The 20,173-nt window shown below is 42.4% G+C and overlaps 1 protein-coding gene across 1 annotated transcript; it reads left to right on the plus strand.

The window, feature by feature from the left end:
• Nucleotides 1-3,615: 3,615 nt before the first annotated feature.
• On the plus strand, nt 3,616-17,579 carry lin28b (lin-28 homolog B (C. elegans)). The gene is made up of 3 exons (XM_070849712.1): nt 3,616-3,797; nt 14,127-14,314; nt 17,196-17,579. The coding sequence occupies exons 1-3, from the start codon at nt 3,720-3,722 to the stop codon at nt 17,503-17,505; spliced, it is 576 nt and encodes a 191-aa protein (XP_070705813.1). The 5' UTR covers nt 3,616-3,719; the 3' UTR covers nt 17,506-17,579.
• The last annotated feature ends 2,594 nt before the right edge of the window (nt 17,580-20,173 follow it).

The raw sequence follows: 20,173 nt of genomic DNA on the forward strand, positions 1-20,173 counted from the left end.
ATAAAAAGGTGTTGTTGATTATAAATCAGCTAATGTAAGAAAAATTAGTTCTATTTTCAGTAAAGCCAGTCGGTTTGAGCTGTTTCCCCTTCACCTCACATTAAATAGATTTTTCTCAGGTTACACATTGAGTTGACGTGCCTTAAAATCACTAATCTCTGTTTTTGGCATTTCACTTGCTGCACACCCATATATCTAAATTATTCCTCGCCATTAGCTTGCACACACGTCTGTGAGCTGCACTACGGTGATTTCCACAGACTTGTCCTAATCAGAAAGCTCCTGTCAGGATATGAGTGAGTGGATAACATCTGACACTGGTATCCAACCCCGTGACCCAAACAGTAATTCTATGGCCACTGTGGAGGCCTCCTCTACAAGCATCTTCAAAAACAGGCCCTTTTTTTGCGCGGGGGCTGGGATGGATGGGTTGGGGGCAGGGGTAAAGCTCGTGAATTCCGGAGGGTGGGCTCTTTAGCCCTGGTGGGTGGAGATGGGCTTGTTGTTGTTTCATTCCTCCAACGTGTTTTTCCCTCTCTCTCCTCATACCCGGGAATAACCTCTTGAGAAACGTCCCACCGGGGTAGATCTGAGATAAGATGGGAAGTTTCTCAATGAACGTACTATTTTTCAGGCTCGTTGTTATCGACCGGCTGTGTGGCCTTGAGTAGCCCTTAGCTTATGGTTATACCTGCTCTCCTCTGTGTCTCTGTGAGTGTTTGTCCCACGTCGGTGGACACAAAGTAGGACTTGAATATGCAGTAAGACTTCTATTGGAGCTTAAATATGAGCAAACTTGAATTTCTCCACGTTTCACTCTTGTGGAACAGACTTGCTTTGCTGGAATGACACAAGTATTAAAGTGATACATATCAAACTGATACATGTTATGTATATGAAGTTAAAACTTGTTAACTAAAAAAAAAAAAAAAAACTCCGCAAGTTTTCATTTGTTGTATCTTTATTCTTTTGTAATGCAGAAGAGAAACAAGCTCAAACATTCACAGTCATTCATTCCCACTCATTCTGTGCTCAGGCTGCAAACGTAGCCACCGTTTCTTTAAACATTTTGCACATCTCTCTAAGTATTTCTGAAAAGCGTCTCCAAAGTCTGTTGTCTGTTGCAGATCAGAGGACTGAACACATCAGTTTTCAGGTTTGTTTTTCTGGGTTTTCCAGTCACATTCCAAAGCTGTGAGTTCAGCTCTCCTCTGGTGCCCACTATGATGCTGGGAGGTAACTGGTCGTATGTTAGGAACACGAGCTGAAAAACAACATGTCCATGCATGGAGAGCCCAGAGTATGGTTATTACAGTTTTTACCCTGTATAGTTTGTAAGTTATTTTGGTGTCAGGCGAAGGGGATGTTGGCCTCTCTGTGAGGTTGGTAACTATTTCTGCATCAGAGACATGAGTTTAAAAACTAGGTTTCTGTGCAGGTTTGGGACTGAGTGTTAGTCTGCGGTAAAATAAGATAAAGATATAGACATATGTGCTCTGTGTCTCCACGTTTTACTGGCATTTTAGGCTAATTTTGCAGCCAGTGTAGGAAGTTAACCTGCTAAACTGTATAAGAAGTCGTTTAATTTACACTATGAGTCAGTACAAATCTTTCAAATGATTTAGGATCTTATTCTGGAATAGGACATGACTGAGAGAAGATGCTTAGATGCTTTCTATTGATGCACAATTATATATATATATATATATAAAAAACTGAGCTGTGTTGTAGGAAGGGAACCTTTTCTTTGGCAGATTTTACGACAGAAGTTCTCTGGTCCCGGTGTAATGCTTCACACAAGAAGTTCATGTTCACGTCTGAATATTTCACCTCATCAGTTGGAATTTTGCTGCCCTATAAGTCCAACTAGTTCAACTAACATGTGAGTTAACATCTATATTGTTAAATCTGCTCCAGCTCTTGGAAGCACCACATAGGAGGCCTGATAAAAGGTGGAAATCTTTGATCTAAGATGCCCACAATCTTGTGGGTGAACCAGAGCGGATGCTGAGCCTTATTCAACTTTACCATATGTCTTTCCTCTAATTTCCTGTCTTATTTTTTCATGTGTTCTCCCCTGCTGATATGACTTCACCAATCAGCCCCAAAGGAGTCAGTGAAATCTAATTTCATCTGATCTAATCGCTTTACTTGCAGCCAAACCCCTTATGATACAGTTGTATCACTCCACTTAAACAGTGGACTGCAACATGTAGAATGCTTTTTCTTTTTTTTTTTTTTTATTATTATTACTCTTTTCTTGATTTGTGGGTGCTGCTGGCGGTTGCGAGCCCGATTCCCCTGTTCCCCGGATTCTCAGGGCAGAAATTAGTAGCAAGAAAGCATGTAATTGACAAAGTCACGTGTTCTCACTACGGGCACGGGCACAGCCAGCTCGGGAGCGAATGAGAGCGAAGGAGAGAGAGCGAGCGAGAGGGAGAGAGAGAGAGAGAGAGAGAGAGAGCGAGCGAGAGAGACGGAGGGAGGCAGAGAGAGAGAGAGAGAGAGAGGGAGAGAGCAGTACAGAGGTGGTGTGAGTGAGGAGGGGATTGAAGGGAAGAAAGAGAGACATGACAAAAATATCAAAAGGCAGAAAGCACGCCGTACCATGCGAGCGCAATTGGTGACCGATGGGATCGAGGATGTCGGATTAATGGTGACTACCGCAGCCCGTTTTCGCAGAGGAAGCTTCTCTATTGCAACTTGGGCGCAGAGGGTCCGCGGGGAAACATGGCCGAAGGTTATTCTGCAATTATTTTTCTATTTTCCTGCTCTTTAGTTTTTTCCGTCCCTGTCTGCTCGCGGCGAGGAGGGGAGAGAGAGAGAGAGAGAGGGAGAGGGAGGAGAAGAGGGGTGAGGAGAGGAGAGGAGAGGAGAGGAGAGAAGGGGGTGTGGGGAGGAGGGGTGTGGGGGGGCAAGGTGCAACGTGATTGTTGTTCCAAACCTTACCAAAAAAAAAAAAGAAAAAGAAAAAGAAAAAAAAAAAGAAGCCGACCCGAACCGCCCCTGCCGAGCAGCACATCTCACCATGTCTGGCTGCCTGCACGTTTTAACGCATTGTTCGGGCTGTTGTGGGCGATTGTGCCCACTAGTAAAGCTCGAGGAACCATGTGTACACCTGCCTTTTTGGATCCTGTAGCACACAACTCCACAGTGGTAGATGGCTGTAGATGCACGAGAGAGAGAGAGAGACAGAGAGAGAGAGAGAGAAAAAAATCCTCCACAAGTTCCACCGACTGAGCATGCCTGTGCACGAACCACAGGCGATCATCTGTCATGGAGTAACTACCAACTTTTTCGGGGGATGTTTGCGTTGATGCACACCGGATCGCAGCACCACGCGCCCCCCGATCGCGTAAATGTGGTGTCGAAAATAGTAGTGTTACACATTTCCACCGGCCCTGAACTTCACACAGCCTTGTGTTTGCAACAAGAGGGGGATTCCCCCCCCCTCCCCCCTGAGCTTCTTGGAGAAGTTTTTTTTACGCAGCTGCAGAAGCGCGTTGAACTTATATAAACCGGTATGTGCGCAGGGAAATCGCCATCCTGCGGTGTGTCTGAAATGTTCTAACTTGCTTCTTGTGTGCCCCCCCCCCCTTGTTGCAGGAGGGCCGGGTAAAGGTGGCGGAGAAGACCCCGCCAAGTCCACCGAGCAGGAGGACCGGACTCGACCTCAGATCCTGTCGGGATCGGGCTTCTGCAAATGGTTCAACGTCCGGATGGGCTTTGGATTTATCTCAATGACCAGCAGCGAAGGGAGCCCCGTCGACCCCCCTCTGGATGTTTTCGTCCACCAAGTAAGTTGACGCCGAAAACACCTAAACCAGAAAAGGAAACAAACATCTGCTTGTTGGTGATCGGCCTCATCGGGGTTTGTTTTTCTGCAACGTGGGGAGGAGGAGGGGAAGGGGAGTAAAAAAAAAAAAAAGGCGAGGAACGAGCGATTAGTTTTTATCTCCTTTTCCAACATTTTCACTGTCGCTTCAAATCCCATCTCGATACCCGCAGGGCCCCCTTTTATTTCCCCTCAGAGCACCAGCCACATTGTATCATCCGGATGTTTTGCATTGGCCAACATGTTACTGTGTAATCACACGTTGTCCACGGGCTTGAAAAAAAAAAAAAAAAAAACACGTTAAGTTTCCTCCTTTGAGCCACATGCGTCCAGCTTTCCCCTCCCTCGCTCCCCTCTGCACCGTAAAGGGAAGGGAAGGGGAGAAATGTCGTGTGGCTGTGACACGGTTAGTTTCACACTTGGCCCTAATGGACAGCAGAGGCTGCCTGAGATCCAGCCAACATGTCGGAAAAGCGTGTTTTTAAAAAGTCAAACTGTGCCCTCTCACACCGGGCTGTGTTCTGGGAGGCTGCCTTTCGCTCCTCGCTGTTGTTTTTTTTTTTTTTTTTCCTTCTTCTTGTGATGCATTTGAAACACCGACATCCCCACGTTCCCACACACACACACACACACACACACACACACACACGTGTAATGTGAAGCCTGGCCCGTTTTTCCACCGCATGTACCGTTTGATTTATTACGCATGAAGTTAATTTCTGTGGCCTATTATTTCGACTTATTCTGCATCAAACAAAGAGAAGTGCAGCCCTCCCTTCTCCAACCCCGTTTAATCGCCCTTTTTTACTGTCCTGTAAAAAGAGGCTTTAAAATACTCTGGGAGGAACGACAGAGGATGAGGAGGAGAGAGGCATTTCCACCATTTCATTTGACACCCTCTAGAAGTGTCTTTATTTTGGGCTCACGAGATGTTGTGCTGGATTGCTGGGAAGGAGGAGGAGGAGGAGGAGGAGGGGGGGTATTAGGGGTCAGATGTCAGCAGTGATGTAGGGGTGAATAAAAAATTTAAAAAAAAACCATGGGTCCACTGATCCTTACCAGGCAAACTACTTTAGTGTTGAGAAATATAAATGATGGATTCCACAAAGGCATTATTGTAGCTTAGATAGTGGATCTTTGATGGTTTGATTTTTAGAGTTGTTTTCTAGACTAGAAATATAAAGTGGGACCTCTGAGCTTGGTCTGCTTTAAGAGGCTTTCAGCCTATTTGTTGTGTTTCACTTGAACACCAGCGAGACAGTTCGCAGCCATGAAATGAGCTCTTAATCACTGCCACATTTCTCTACAATTTTTTCTTGCCTTCACCTCCTTTTATTTTGACGTTTCTATATATTTCAAACCTGTGATTTGCAACATCTGTTCATTATGATTAGCCTACTATGAACCTTGATGATTATAAAGTTAGTTCTTTTTTTTTTTTTTTATATCATTTGAGGTAAAAGAATAGATAATAGGAAAAACAGATTTAGCTGTCAGATGTGAAATGATGTCAATCCTGCAGCGAACTTGATCAAATTATCTTTAAGCAACGTGGAGACCGATACGTCGACCTTTGCTCCATCTGTCCCCACGAATCATCATGAGTACATCAAATAATGTATGTTTAATTATTTTATTTACATTTTTTTTTTTGTAAAATTGTGTGTGGATGTAGTTTTTGGTGAGCGAGCACTGCTGCGAGTGTTTGAAATCGAGGAAAGTGCATCGTGCAGCAATGCGTTATCAGTGTTTGATTGATACTTTCATATTGTGGCTCCATTGACTGAATGCACTGCATCTGTATAGATACTACAGGCTCATGATTTCCCTGCTGGCCAGAGATTTTTTTAGAGGTGGATTGGGGCAGCAAGAGAGGAGGAGGAGGAGGTTCTAGTCTGAGAAACAGCCTGAAGAGCTGAGCAGAAGTCAAATAAACACTGTTGTCTCAGCAGTTTGTAACCTATAGGACAGGGCAGGCTGGTGCCATATAAGTGTCTGTCTGTGGAGTATTTTTCATATATTTGTACATGTGGTTTTGAAAGGCTCTGACTTACTAGGTGTTTCGATTTGTAAAGGCCCTGGATAGTGACTTTGTTGAATCATAGCTAGCATTTTTGCATGTTCAAAAAATGCAAATTGTTCCACAAAAACTCTTTTTATAGATGAATTAAGAGGAATACAATGAATCATATGTTTACACTAGTGCATTTCCCCCCAGTGTTTCCAGCTCTGTGTTTACAACAATACAGCTGTCATTTAGCACAAAGAGCAGACAATATGCATTCATAAGCACATTGTCATATTGAATGCAAAACACCCTATTCCCTTGCAAGCATTTGCATTTGTCTATACACTCTCATTAAATCAGTCACTCATTTTTCTCTCACTGGTCCTCCCTCTCGGTTTCTCTGCTGACAGCCTCAAGTCATTTGGACATATTGACGCTATATCTAGGTGTTAAGGAAAGGTTCAAATTGATTATGTCATATGTTGCTGCAATATCTGAAACGTATATATTTTGTATTGGGAATGTTTGTGTTAGGAATTCAAATCTTTCAAATGAGTGAGATACACTTAAGCAGACCAGCGTAAAGAGTTTTATTATACAAGCCGTTTAAAGAAAGAGTTTGGCTCGACACAAAGGTCACACAATATTTTCTGCTTTTACGATACAGGCTTAGCTGTCAGTTTAAAAAAAAAAAAAAAAAGAGAGAAAGAAAAACAGTGGAAAAATTGCAGATCTATTCCTGCACATTACACTCACCCTATATGTAGGAGAGAGAGGTAAGAACGATGGGGAGGGGGAAGAGGGAGCGTGAGGACAGGAGAAAGAGGGGGAGAGAGGAGGAGTTTTCCTTGGAGAGGGAAAGAGGAGGGATGTGGGAAAAATAAGTGTTGGTGAGGGGTGGTGGAGAGGGGTCGGGGTGGGGGTTGCTAGTGGTAGCCGAGGAGGAAAACATGAGCGAGAGGTTGGAAAAAGGCGAATGAGTGGAGGAGCAGGAGGTAAGAGAGGGAGGGTCAGAGTGTGTATGAGTCAGCGAGAGGGTCCCCGCCCGACCACGAGTTCTCTTCCTGGGAGGCCTCTTCATCAGGGCTCCTATCTGATCACTTCCTCTTGGAAGGTGTGTGTGTGTGTGAGTGTGTATATGAGAGAGAGAGAGAGTGAGTGAGTAATTAAGCTTCTTCACCCGCTATACCTCTCTGTTTCGTGATTCCACACACAAAGCCATTTCATTATCTCTGTTTGTCAACCCCTTCTCTACCTGGACCTGGAGTGTTTTTCTGAGTGTAAGTGTGTGTGTGTGTATGTATGTGAGCGAGTTCCTGCTGGGACACAGGGGTGGGTGGGGGGCTCTCTCCTCGGGCATTCTTTAAAAAGAGGAATTTCTTTAAAGACAAAAAGGCAGGAGGGTTGGGTGGGGTGAGGGGGTGTGTGGCGGTGAGGTGGGGGGCTGCTTGCCCTTTGTCGGTAATCAGTTTGAAATGTTGAACAGTTTGCTGCTGCTGCTGCTGCTGCTGCTATTCTCCTGAAACCTCCAGAGTGTGTGTTCAATTTATGGAGCCCCTATGAGTGTGTGTGTGTGTGTGTGTGTGTTACTTTCTCTTAACCACCAGGTTGTTGGTGGCTGCATGTGAACCGTTGGAAGATGTTTTAGGTTTTGAGTGTGTGTGATTGTGTGCACGCGCACAAGAGACAGTGTGTGTGTGTGTGTGTGTGTGTGTTTTGTGTAGCGAGGTTAAAGTGGGCCCCTAGTGAGATTAACCTCTGGTCCGTGTCACCGTTTGGCATGCAGGCCCCACCCATCTCTGCCTCCAGATAGCCAGTATCAGGCTTTGTCTCTCCTGCAGCCACATTACAACCCCCCCCTCCCCCCACCACCTCCTACACCAACCCACCCTTCTCTTCTGCACATCAAAAAACGCTAAAGAAGAAGAAAGACTAGTCATGTGACTTCCTTTTGAGGAGCTGGCCACATACAACGGAGATGATTGGTAATTGGAAAGGTGGCGGAGTAGAAAGCAGAGCTGGGCTAAAAACAAGTCGCAGTACACCTGAAATACAAAGAGAGCGTCTGCAGAGTGTTCGACGTGTTTGCACTTCTGATGTTTAATAAATTTGATTTAAAAAGACATTGAACAGTACAACATTAATTAAAGCTAATGCAGATGCATTCAGACTGAGAAAGAGGCTTATTTGTCTGCTCCTTAAATTTTGGACTTTTTGGCTGTTTGGTTTATTAGCAAAATAAAGAATTTATCAAGTGTTTTTACACGTACGGTAACAAAGATTGCAGGGCTGCAACGAGAGATTATATTCATTGTCAATTAATCTGACATTTTAAAGAAAAAATACTACTAAGTTTAACTTCCCAGAGCCCAAGATGATGTATTCAAGTAGTTTTTTAAGAATCTGATCATAGCAAAATATACTCAGATTGTTATTTTAAATGAATAAGAAAAGAAAAGTCTCAAACCTCTATATTTGAGAAGTTGGAACTGGAGAACGTTTGTCATATTTGCTTAAAAAGTGACAATTAATTGATTCATCGATAGATCGGTTATTTTTTTTAACCCCTAAGAAATAAAGGAAAAACTAATTTTCTAAACAAGATCAGGATATATTGGAAATGACAATGCTCATGTGTACGACTTGCTGACTTTCTTTTGTCTGCTGCAACAAAATCAATGAGACAATTATTGTAATTTAAACCATGTTCCAAAATAATACTTCAAATGCAACTTAAAACTCAAACTAAGACAAATGCTGTCAATATTTCGTAAGTGTAACACTATCCATTATGGTGACAATTTCCTGCTTAGTTTAAAAAATTTTTACTTTTTTTAAAAATCAGTTCAAGTTTATGTATGAATATGTGTATATATATATATATATATATATACACACATACACACATTATAGAGTATACTACAATACTTTGTATTATGTAACTATGTGTGTATAATTTCCTATGAGTAGGTGTGTCACTTCCTCAAATGGTTAACGCCGAAGGAACACGACCATTTGTGCAAAAACAGATATGCTTTGGAGCCGTGCTTCTGTTTTGAATGGGTCCAGTTATTAGCAGGCTGTGTGTTTTATCACCAGTCACCTCAGCGAGGTTCATTTCCCCTCTCATGCTGATAAACGTAGCAAGATGATCTAGTGCTTCCTCCCCTAGATCAAATATTTGCCCCACTCATAATCGGGGGTGTTGGATGTTGTTAATTTGAGGCAGGGGAAACATGAAGGCTTTTAAGTGTTTGATGGGGGCTGGGCAGGGTTCAAGGGTCAGGGCCACTAATGACAACGTGTTGAGGAGGGCTTGGGTGTCAGCGTCATAAGAGCGGCTCTGTTGGTGGTTTTCATCGGCTTGTTTGTGTGTGCGTGCGTGTGCTTTGCTTCCTCTCCCTTTCTCCTCTTTCTTCTTTGGTTTATATGCGTCCTGTTGGGTTATGTCCATCTGAGCTGATCTTGCCCAGCTTTGTCCACTTAGCATTTCCTGTGTGTAAAAAAGCTACTTAATGGCACCACGCCACATGGTGACGGCCATCTCTGTCGCGCTTACCCCTACACACCCCCTTTTCCTCTCATACGAGCACCATCCAGCACGCGACTCTGCAGTGGCCACCTATGATTTAAAGCATCCCATAATTAGCCATTTCATAGCCGGTGGTCACCATGGAGAAAACGCTGGCGGAGGATGGCGGGTCTCCTCTCTCCGCGTTCCCATCCCCTCACGTTACAGCTTCCTGTATTGATTGCTGGGCCTGGTGATGACGAGGGCCTGGCTGATGAAAAGGAGGGCTATTTCTATCCAGGATGTTGGAGTCTGTATTGATCGCTGGCTCCTTCCTACACACACACACACACACACACACAAACACACGTGGAGCTATAGGAAGATATTTATTACATATAAGGAAGCTCGTAAGCATAATCAAGCCATTTTAGAGTGTGTTGGTATCCATTTTGTTGGCTCGGTTTCTTCAGTTTTTAGGATGACAGCTGCTGGTGGCTCTGAGTTAAAGCGCTGAGAGCTGGTGTGGTCCGCCAGTCGGGCAGGGGGTGGTGCTGGGATGGTTATACCACTGACCCCCGAATTTCTGCTGCTGACCTGTAGGGCTCCTGATCAAATGGGGGTTTTGTTCCTGGGCTCCCCCCAGGTCCAGCCACTGATCAGGAGTTGCTCCTCCATTGGAGCTGAACAGAATGCGCTGGAGGCATTTCCATGAACCCCCCTTCTCCTCCTCCTCCAAACTCCCTCCCTCATCCACCACCCCCCTGCTCCAGGCCACTCCTCCATTTTGTGCTCTCCCCCGCTCTCTCTCTCTCTCTCTCTCTTACGTTCTCTCGTTCCCTCTCCCGGGCCATGCCCTTTCCTGACCTCTGTGCGTAAACTGAAACGGGTCAGGACACCCGCTAGGTCACTCGAGAGGAGGGGGCTCGGGTTACAGGTTCTGATTTGTGAAGTTTTTCTTTTTTCACACACATTGACACACGCATACACCAGCACGGAAGCACACACACACACACACACGTAAATCCACATGCTGCATTTTATTACGTAATTGTAGAGAGAGTGAGCTGTTGCAAGCTCATGCTTCAAAAATTAAAACTCATCTGAGACATGAAGGCGTGAGCGTGATACCTCCTCTTGTATGGATGTGTGTGTGTGTGTGTGTGTGTGTGTTTTCCTGCATTTCTGCAGAACAAAAGGGGTTGTGTGGTTTCCTCACTGGTGCATTGTGGGCATTGACGGGGTTGAAGAGGGGGTAGGGTGCTGAGACAAACCACTCAACTTTGACCTGGAGAGACGGGCTGCTTGTGGACTGAACACAGGAGAGGAACAGGAAGGGCTCATGCGCCGCATAGTCTAGAGGCCAGTCGATGATTATTCATCAATATTCAGAATACATTTTGTTTTGTGGGGGATGGGTGCAATTTTTTAATTTGCTTTCTGCTGATTTTTGCTGCAAGAATGCCTTTCAGCCATTTGGGTGGTCTAATGATGGTAATGATAAAATCAATTGGCGTTTTAATTTGAAAACAAGGCACTGACTGCTAGAAGCTCCTTGGTTTGTTATTTAAAAAAAAAAAAAAAAAATACAAACCAGGTTTTGGGTATGCACCTCCAGGCAATATTGATTAATGCATTAATAAACAATTGATTGTTGAATCTTTGAAGTCATCGTTTTTGCAGCACAGCGACTTTATCGATCCTTATTGGTTGCATAAAGCCACAAGCTCAGTTTGTGACTCACGCCATCATCCCTTCTGTGTTATTCTCCTTCTTACATCTGTTTGGCAAAACCTTTGCTTTCGCTCATTTACATTCCACGATCCTCGTCCTTTCCTCAAAGCCAAATCCAATACGCAAATGCCCGAAATGGATGAGTCCTCCATCAGTGATCGACTAGAAGTGAAGTGGCCCTTGCAGGGAGAGGACATCTGAGAGAGAGAGAGAGAGAGAGAAAGGAGTACGTGATATTTTTGGCAAATTAGGTGCATTGAATATTTCAACACCAGCAATTTTACTTTCTAATAAATTGCGGAATCCTAAAAATTGTTTGAATAAGGAGGAAGCATAGCTTCAAAGAAGTTTGACATTAAGACATTGTTGTTTTGTGTGTATGTTTTTGTGGGAAATAAACTCGGTGTATTTTTTTAATGCATGTTTCAGTTCTTCTAATTTGAAGCACCGTTTGCTGCGTGATATCTGTGCAAGGCCTTTTTGAATTTGACACAGTTTACACCAACTTATATTAACATTTACTCAAGATAAATGGTTGTGTTCTAAAAAAAAAATAAATGTTTCCAAAAAAATCCAAACACACACATTACTTTAAAGTGAACTAAAATTAGACAAATACATGTAGGTGTCTGTATTTGACTTTTTTGGGTTTAAGCATATTTAAAACATATAAGTAGATACTGTTTATTTCACGGCCCTTTAGAAACATTTTCAGTAGAAGAAATCTTAGTTCACATGGTAGCAATGAGAAGAAATTGTATAAACCTATTATTTTTCTTAGATCAAAAGTAGTTTTTATAAAATTATTAAGTATGTCTGTCATAATAGATAAAGGTAGGTTTAAAGCTAATATAGAAAACAACTAAACTCGAACTCACTAAACTCAATAAAAAAGAATGTTTTTAAACTCTACTTGCATGCAGAATTCCTTTTTAAGAAAACCGTAAACTCATTTAATTAATATAAGCTTGTGCAAATAATTTCTTCCATCCCGAAAAGCCTTTCGTGCATTACGAGGAAGCTCTGGCCTATTCTACATTATTGCATGTACTCAGAGCTGTATTTGATTTAGTAAAAGTCACTTGAGCCATTAGAGTTGAGATTATTTTGATTATGCTCCATTACCCCTCTAGTTTTTCGATTGCCTTTATTGTAAATTATGTTTAAGAAAATGAAGGGCTTATTAATGAAACGGCAATTTAACATTTTTAACGAGTTTATTCTCAATAAACTTGTGTTTTTTTTTTAGAGGCTTACAATCAAACTTTGTGTAATGTATTTTTATTTTGTTTGTTTTATGTAATCCCAAATTTATCTCAATCTTACACTGAAATCTTTGACTTTCTACAGCTGTAGTTAAATAGGTATCCATTAGAGTGCAGCGAGTTCAAACATTATTCTCATTTTGTGATTAATTCACATTTCTTTTGCCTCTTTCCCTCTTCTCACCGCTCTGCACATTCCCACTTTTTCACTCCCTCCAACATATGCATTTTGTATCTGCTAATAGACCACCTATAGAGCACCTTTAGCTTCCTGTAGCTGCAGTCGTTGATACAGACGTTATAGGAAAAGCTCTGCTGAGCACATTCTCTCTCCTTCCTCTGTAGTTTCACATTTGATTCCCTCTGCTCATTTGTTCCTTTCTCTTCCTGTCTCCTACACATCTGTCTCTACGGCAAGCGCTGAATTTACAGATAGCCTGTGTGTTATTTTTAGGCCCTGATGTATAGTTGGTAGTAGGTTTGCTCTGCACACTGCATGCTCGTGTGGGTGTGTGTTTACCTATGCTGAGATCTGCAGGGCTTGCTGCGATTCATGAAGGTCATGGATACAGCACATAGCAGCTGTCCATTGTGTGCGTTCGACAAGACATAAATCATTGTCCAGTGGTTATGTAGTAACTAAATCAATAATTCCGATCATGTAGATAAGATGGATGGTGGATATGCCGAGAGAGAATTATTGCATGGGTGCGACACACTTGTCTTTTCTCCCCGCAGAAGGAGTAGGAAGTGGTGCCTCTGCGAAAAGTAGATAAAGGGAGTATAGCAAGGACGCTGTGTGTGAGATAAGTCCCTCGGTGCACAGACTGTCATGGCAGTTGGTGCAAACCACACAGTCAATCCACCATGTTTGAAATGATGTCTGTCTGTGTACATTGTGTGCTACTGGATGTGGTGTTTGCCGCATCCAGCAGCGTATACAAGCCCCCACAGTAATCTTCTCAGTATTAATAAGTGTCGATTCGTCTATGACAGTTATTTGGAGATGAAAAGTGCCAGTTGGAGGGGGAGGGTGGGGGGTGTTTGTTCACTCACAAACTTGATAATGCTCTCAGGCAACTGTTCAATATTTAAATGTCAAATCAGCTCTGATGGGTGTGGACTTTTCTAACATCAATGCTGGGCTTTATGCTGTGCAGACAGAATGTAAGAACTAAGTCTTAAAATAAGCCTTTTCATTGAAAAATGACCTTTTCTGCTCGAGACAGAAGCTCTCTGTACCTTTCACTTGCCTACTGAAGATAAAGCATGCAGTCTGTCATTTTACTGTATCGTTCGGGGGTTAAAAAATACCCAGAGAACCCATTCAAGGTAAAATACATCTCGATGCCTCTCGGTGTGTAAGTGTGTATGAATGTATGCATTATTTGAATTGTCTTGGCTCCCAAATCATTAAACATTATTCAAGGACATTTGGATGTCTCCAATATTTTCAATATATTCACTGCTGTTACAATGAATTCTGCTCTTACAAAATCATACAAAGCATTTATAAATATATAAATACATATATAAATACCCTTCAGAAGTGTTATTGTATCAGATTATATCTTCACATCAGTCAGCCCCAGAGGAGCAGACATAAATTAGATTCAATTTCAATAATGAATCTTACTTTTGGCCTGCAACAAACTGGATATCCCCCCATCTTAAAGACACACCCACTGCATGGTTTATTATTTCTTTAATGAATTAATTGAGCTGTAAGTGCTTGCCACTTTTAAATGGATGACTGCTTTTGTCTCCCAACAGAGCAAACTGGTGATGGAGGGCTTCCGCAGCTTAAAGGAGGGTGAGCAGGTGGAGTTCACCTATAAGAAGTCCTCTAAGGGCCTGGAGTCCCTGCGGGTGACTGGACCTGGTGGGGGACCCTGTGCAGGCAGCGAGAGGAGACCCAAAGGGAAGGTCCCACTCCAGAAACGCAAACCAAAAGGAGACCGGTGAGTATGATCACATTTCAGAAACATGACAATAAATTGTGACATGACAATTTTTTTTTTTTTTTTTTTTTATGTTTGCAGAACTGTAATGATTCATATGCGTGTGTATCTCGCCAGGCTCATCTTCATTTGACAAAAGCTGCATGTGTGTCAGTGTTGCTAGCCTGCATTCAGAGAGGATGCCTATAGTAGAAGGAGACATGTTATATGTACATCTCACCGCAGTGAGCTATTTCTGAGTGGGCTGAGATTATAGATTAAATCTATTCAATCTACCCGAGTACATGCCTGTTGCTATGGTTATTGTGCACCATAATAAGGAATTGAATAGGGCACTTTGCCTGCCATTGCCGCTATTTTAAATCAATTTGCCAGCGTTTACATCGGAGACGGTATTAGCACAGGGGTGGATTGGGCTTATATGCATCTCAATGCGGTAGTAGCTCAATCAATTGCTTTGTCCTGTGTAAAAAAAAAAAAAAAAATCCTGAAGGCTGCTTTGCTAAAATCTGTCAGAAGGAGCCATATGGAGCTCCTCGAAAACGCCTGGTGGTTCAAGCAGAGGAGGCTGTCTTCCCTCTGACAGAGAGTGACGTACAGCGAACCCTACCAGGCAGTGGACAGTATATGCTGCATCTGTTGCAGGAAGGCATCATGTGACCACAAGGCTACATTTACATCAGAAAGTCCAGCTCTGCCACTGTTCATGTTGCGTGTTGTTGCTGCACCACAGCGGGACAACCCCATGCCATCCAGTTTTAAAGGTGTGAAAAGAAAAGCTTTTGTGAAAAGGGGGAAACCGTATCTGGAGGAGAAGGCTCCCTCATTGTTTTACACAGCTGAATAATTCAGTTTATTTGGGATAATTGATCCAGTGTTAGGTCAAGTGTCTCTGCCTTCTACTAAGGTGGTAGCAAGGCAGTATTGGATTCAGAGATGGCAGGTAGATGTCTGTGATGTCATCCGTCTTTGTGAGCCTGCTCAGTGTGAGCAGCTCCTGTGGCAGTCACGCTGCTCTGACCCCTGCTGGTCACTCTCTTATCAACTGACTGTTGTGTAGTGCATTCTTTACACTCGTGCTCTGCAGCTCGCAGCCCTCCGAAGGTGTTCGATGTTCAGAATGGTGCCGAAATATTCAGCTTTTGTGGAAATAATGAGTGAAGACATTGATGAAAGCAGCAGATTGCTGAAGTGCTCGCCAGATACCGCTGCTTCCCAAAGAAATTGTTTCCATCAAAATCACAATCGATGAAACATCCATGCGTCATTCCCCAAATGTTCTCAGCTATCTGGTCTTCATCAGGAGGGCGTTACCGGTGGTTTCCTGTCGGTATGCACAATATAGTTCATTGATTAGTCATGTGATTCATGTAAATCACAATAAATACAAGGTATCCAAGACAAAAACCTTTTTATAAAAATAGTTTTTAACCGACAAAGTAATTAATCGATTTAAAAAAAACAAAAAAAAAAGCTTTAGACCTGCCAACTTATTGTGCAGTCCTTAAAGAGCAGTGCCTCAGTGCTGATGATTCTTGGTTGCACAGATCCTGTTGCTAAGCAAAATTGAATTTTAATTTCTGCATTGTTTTCAGTAAATGTTGAATATAGGTTAGAACCTTTGAACCAAACTGATTGTCTTCTTCACAACCTGAGACATGAAATGAGGTTTGAATGTCAAGATTTTTGAATGAATTTTTAACATGATAAAGATGCTAAAATTATAACCTTAATTCTACTACAGATGAATAAATAATTAGATGTATCATTGGTTTATTGTTGTGGCTATTAATTTGAATTATGCTTTTGAAACTTTGAAAATTTTTATGATCTAAATCTAGTTGTAGTTTTGAGGACACTAGCAACAGTGACCTTCCTCCAGCTGATATTTATTATAAATTCCCCCAAAACACATTAAGGCCCACTCATGTCTTTGTTTAATTCAAGCTCCAACTGTGAGTGTGTTTTTTTTTTTTTAATTGATTGGAAAGGATGTATATTAAATGCACTCTAGAAATAATTCAGCCCCATTTTCAAAAGCAAGGAGAAACAGACTTCAGCCTTATTCAGAAAAACCTGGCATGATTTGTTTTCTTAGGAAGTGGCAGCAATTTGCAAACATGCTGGTTGACCCTCTCTGTGCTTGTTTTGTTAATTGACTGACAAATTGGTTGCATTTCCAAAACCCTAATAGTGAATCACTGTTTCACGATCATATACTAATGCTGCTCTCAGCTCTCTACAAAAAGACTTTGTTTGGATCAATCCTCCAGTTAAATTAATCAGGAAACCCAGGGATCACATCACATATGAAACTGTGAAAACAGTGGATGTGTCACCTGTATTTAACTTTGTGGCCTGAGGCATGTTAAGCATCTTACAGCAGACAATCGATACAAAATACAATAAACCCTGAAAAATGACTTGTATTAATACATCAGGCTTAAAATAACGTTAAAAACAGTAAAAGTTGCCCATTTGGTTTGATGTAGAGTCAGAACAGCTGGGGGCACCCTGACAGGCTGAGATCCTGGACACTTTTGCCTTCTTTTTTTTTTTCTTCACTTTTTCAGCACCCAATTGTTTCTTGTCAAATTCAATAACACAGTTTAAGTTTGGCAAGCCACAGAGTGCCACTCACGGTTTATCTGAGCAATATCATAGTCTCATACTACCATCTAGTGGTGAGTCCTCGGTGGAGCAGGTGTTTGGACGCCACAGTGCCAATGTTTTAAGAGGATACACCGTGTGGAGTCATGCAATGATTTTTGTTACAGTTAACTGTTCTGTTTTTCTGCAGATCTAAAACTATAAACTGTATTTTCTCTCAGTGTGATAAGAGCATCCTGTCTTTCCTCCTTGTCTCCTCCATCCTCTGCAGCTGTTATAACTGTGGAGGTCTGGATCACCATGCCAAGGAGTGTGGCCTGCCCCCCCAGCCAAAGAAATGCCACTACTGCCAGAGCATCACGCACATGGTGGCTCAGTGTCCCCACAAGGCGCTGGCGCCCGCCACAGGCTCTCAGGACCAACATGCGTCTACCTCGGCCTTCAGCCCAGGGACCGGGCCCTACCTCTGCCCCCCGGAGGAGGAGGAGCGCTCTGGCTCGTCTCCCCTGGAGGGCTCCTCCTCCTCACCCGAGGAGCCCCACACGCGCGGCCCCCGGACCCAGAGGTGGAGGAAATCCTGAAAGCAGCCCATAGAGGTGAACCTTTCACCGCTAACCCCTGACCCTCATGTCTCCCCTCAATCAAGGATACCCGACGCCCCCCCTCATCTACCTCACACCTGTGAAAAAAATGGGAGGTCTTGATTTCTTTACTTTTATTTTATTTGTTTTTTTTTTTAATTTTTCTAACCAGCGCAGCTATGGCAACGATCAACGGGGTACGGACATGCGTGAATGTGTGTGACTGACTGACTGACTTGCAGTCATCTGGTGCAGCTATGGCAACCACCGCTGGAATGGTGACTGCAGGGAATGACTGTTTTTTTTTTTTTGTTTTGTTCTTCTTGTTTCAATCAGTGCAGCTCAAGAGTGAAACAACATGGTATGAATCTTGGTTTGATTTTTTTTCTTCCTTTTTCTTTTCCTCTTGGACCTAAGTGTTGGCCATTTTGAATGCTTTTTCCTTACAGTTGTTGTTGATTTGAAGCCACACATTTATATCCCGTAGGCCTAATCATTCCGAAGATCATGATGCATCCTTTTAGCACACACAGTAGCTCATTTTAAGAAGGATTAGAAGACTTTTAAAAGCTAGAGACCCTCTAAGCGATAATCCAGACCCATAGGATTGTTAGCTCGGCTTATAAAGATCTTAAGGGAAACTTAATGGACTCCAGAGGGAATTTCTAAAAAGACAGTGGGCTGCTAAACACATTCTCTATAATCTTGAAACACTCACTACATACCTCTCTCTTACACGAAACAGACTGGACCAACTGATTGTCGAAGAGTGAGCATGGGTGTTTGTGCATGCAGGTGCACGACTGAGAGGGAGTGTGTGTGTGTGTGTGTGTGTGTGTGTGTGTGCGCGCGCTCGTGTGTGTTGTGCATGCTGCGAAAGAAAGCAAAACTGTCAGACTGGAGTGCCTCCACTCCAAGTGCGAGTCAACATTGTTAACTTTCAGTTTCCTATTATTAGAGATAGACACGCCTTTAGAATAAGACATCATATAATCCAGCTAGATTATAGCCTAGATTCAAGATTCTGATCATTAGACTTCCATTTTGGTTGTTGCATAATTAGTTGAAAATAACATTGCAGTTTATAAATCATAGTATAAGTCATTAATATATATGTAAAGTCACAAGATATAATTGAAATTCTATTAACTCTAAGTAATGCATAAATAAGGATTTAGCTCTGACATAGGTGAGTAGCCCTGTATATTGCAATGGGATACTTTGTTGTGTGAAAACGTATAACTCTCTCTCTATTTAACTGTTTTCATCCATGACAATTTCTCTTCTTTTTCAAAGTTGTCCTCCACACCTCCGCGGTCATTAGTACAAATAGCCAGCAAACCAGCCCTGACCCAGCATAAAGCCTGTCCTCGTTTCGATCATAGGTGTAGTGTCAGACCGTTACAGCATCATCACAGCTGCTATACTTACCTAATACCTCACCAATTATTCCTCTCGGAGATGAATGTCAGAGAACGTCAGAGCTCCCCGGCTGTGTTGCAGTGAGATCGGACCACCTGTTCCTCTTCCATCTGTGCCTACCAGTTGCTAGTTAGCACCAGCCAGGTAATGCTCACTCCTCTTTAGGATGGGACACCGTCACTGCTGCTGCTTCGGACTCACTGAGAGAGAGAGAGAGAGAGAGAGAGAGAGAAAGAGAGAGTGAGAGTGAGAGAGAGAGAGAAAGAGAGAGAGAGAGCGCTGCTTTTGGTATAACTTGAATCCTAAGCATGGCTTTAGTGGCACTTATTCGTGACCTAACAACTCTTCTCTGACCATATTGAATGTGAAAAGAGCTTATCTGAAGTCGACTCCACACAAAGTTTCTCGTCGGGTCGCTTTGGAGTTGTATCTTAATGTTCTGACAAATCAAATAACTTTGTATGATGATCTCAAACTAGCTTGTGTGTTTTTAAAAGCTCTAAGTTAGACAACCAACTTTTTTTGGTATATTCCTATACCAAAGAGTTTGGCTTTATGTTTTTTTTTTTTTGAAGGCATTTAAAGTTAAGACTTGCTGAAGTGCTTGCTATCCTCGCTCTTTCACAATAAGAGGGACTTATTGCTGAAAGCGCAACACTGCAGTTATTATTATTATTTTCAATGTACAGCTTTTTGAATGTGTGCGTGCGTTAAAAATCAAATCTCAACAATGCAGCATGACAGAAAAAAAAAAAGTGAATGACCAAACCGCATAAGGAGCACAGCCCATGCTCTAATCTTTATGGAAACAACATCTTTTTGTATGATGTATTTTTACATTTTTACACACAATTCCTCTCAGGATGATGAACTGTTCTCAGGGAATTAACCAAAAAAGTGTATTTTATTCTTTTGGGAATCATCCACTGACTGACTCAACAAACTCTGTTAAGCAACGGTGAAGATACACATGTAACTGATTCATGTACTGATATTAGCAACTACCTCTTGAGTTATACATAGTTGTGCATTTCTTTTTGTTTTGTATATTTTTTTGATGAGCTTGTATGATTAACTGTAGGTCTCTATTGTACTGAGGTGTTGTGTGAGAAGTTCCCTAGTGTTGCCACAGACTCCCTGGTCTTCCTTCCCAGATTTGATGAGTCACTCTTTCTTTTTTCTTTTACTGGAAAACTTTTTTTTTTTTTCTTTTAACTTTTTTTTTTTTTTGTTTACAGCAAAAGCC

This window comes from Pempheris klunzingeri, chromosome 18 (assembly GCF_042242105.1).
Source record: "Pempheris klunzingeri isolate RE-2024b chromosome 18, fPemKlu1.hap1, whole genome shotgun sequence".
NCBI lineage: Eukaryota > Metazoa > Chordata > Actinopteri > Acropomatiformes > Pempheridae > Pempheris > Pempheris klunzingeri.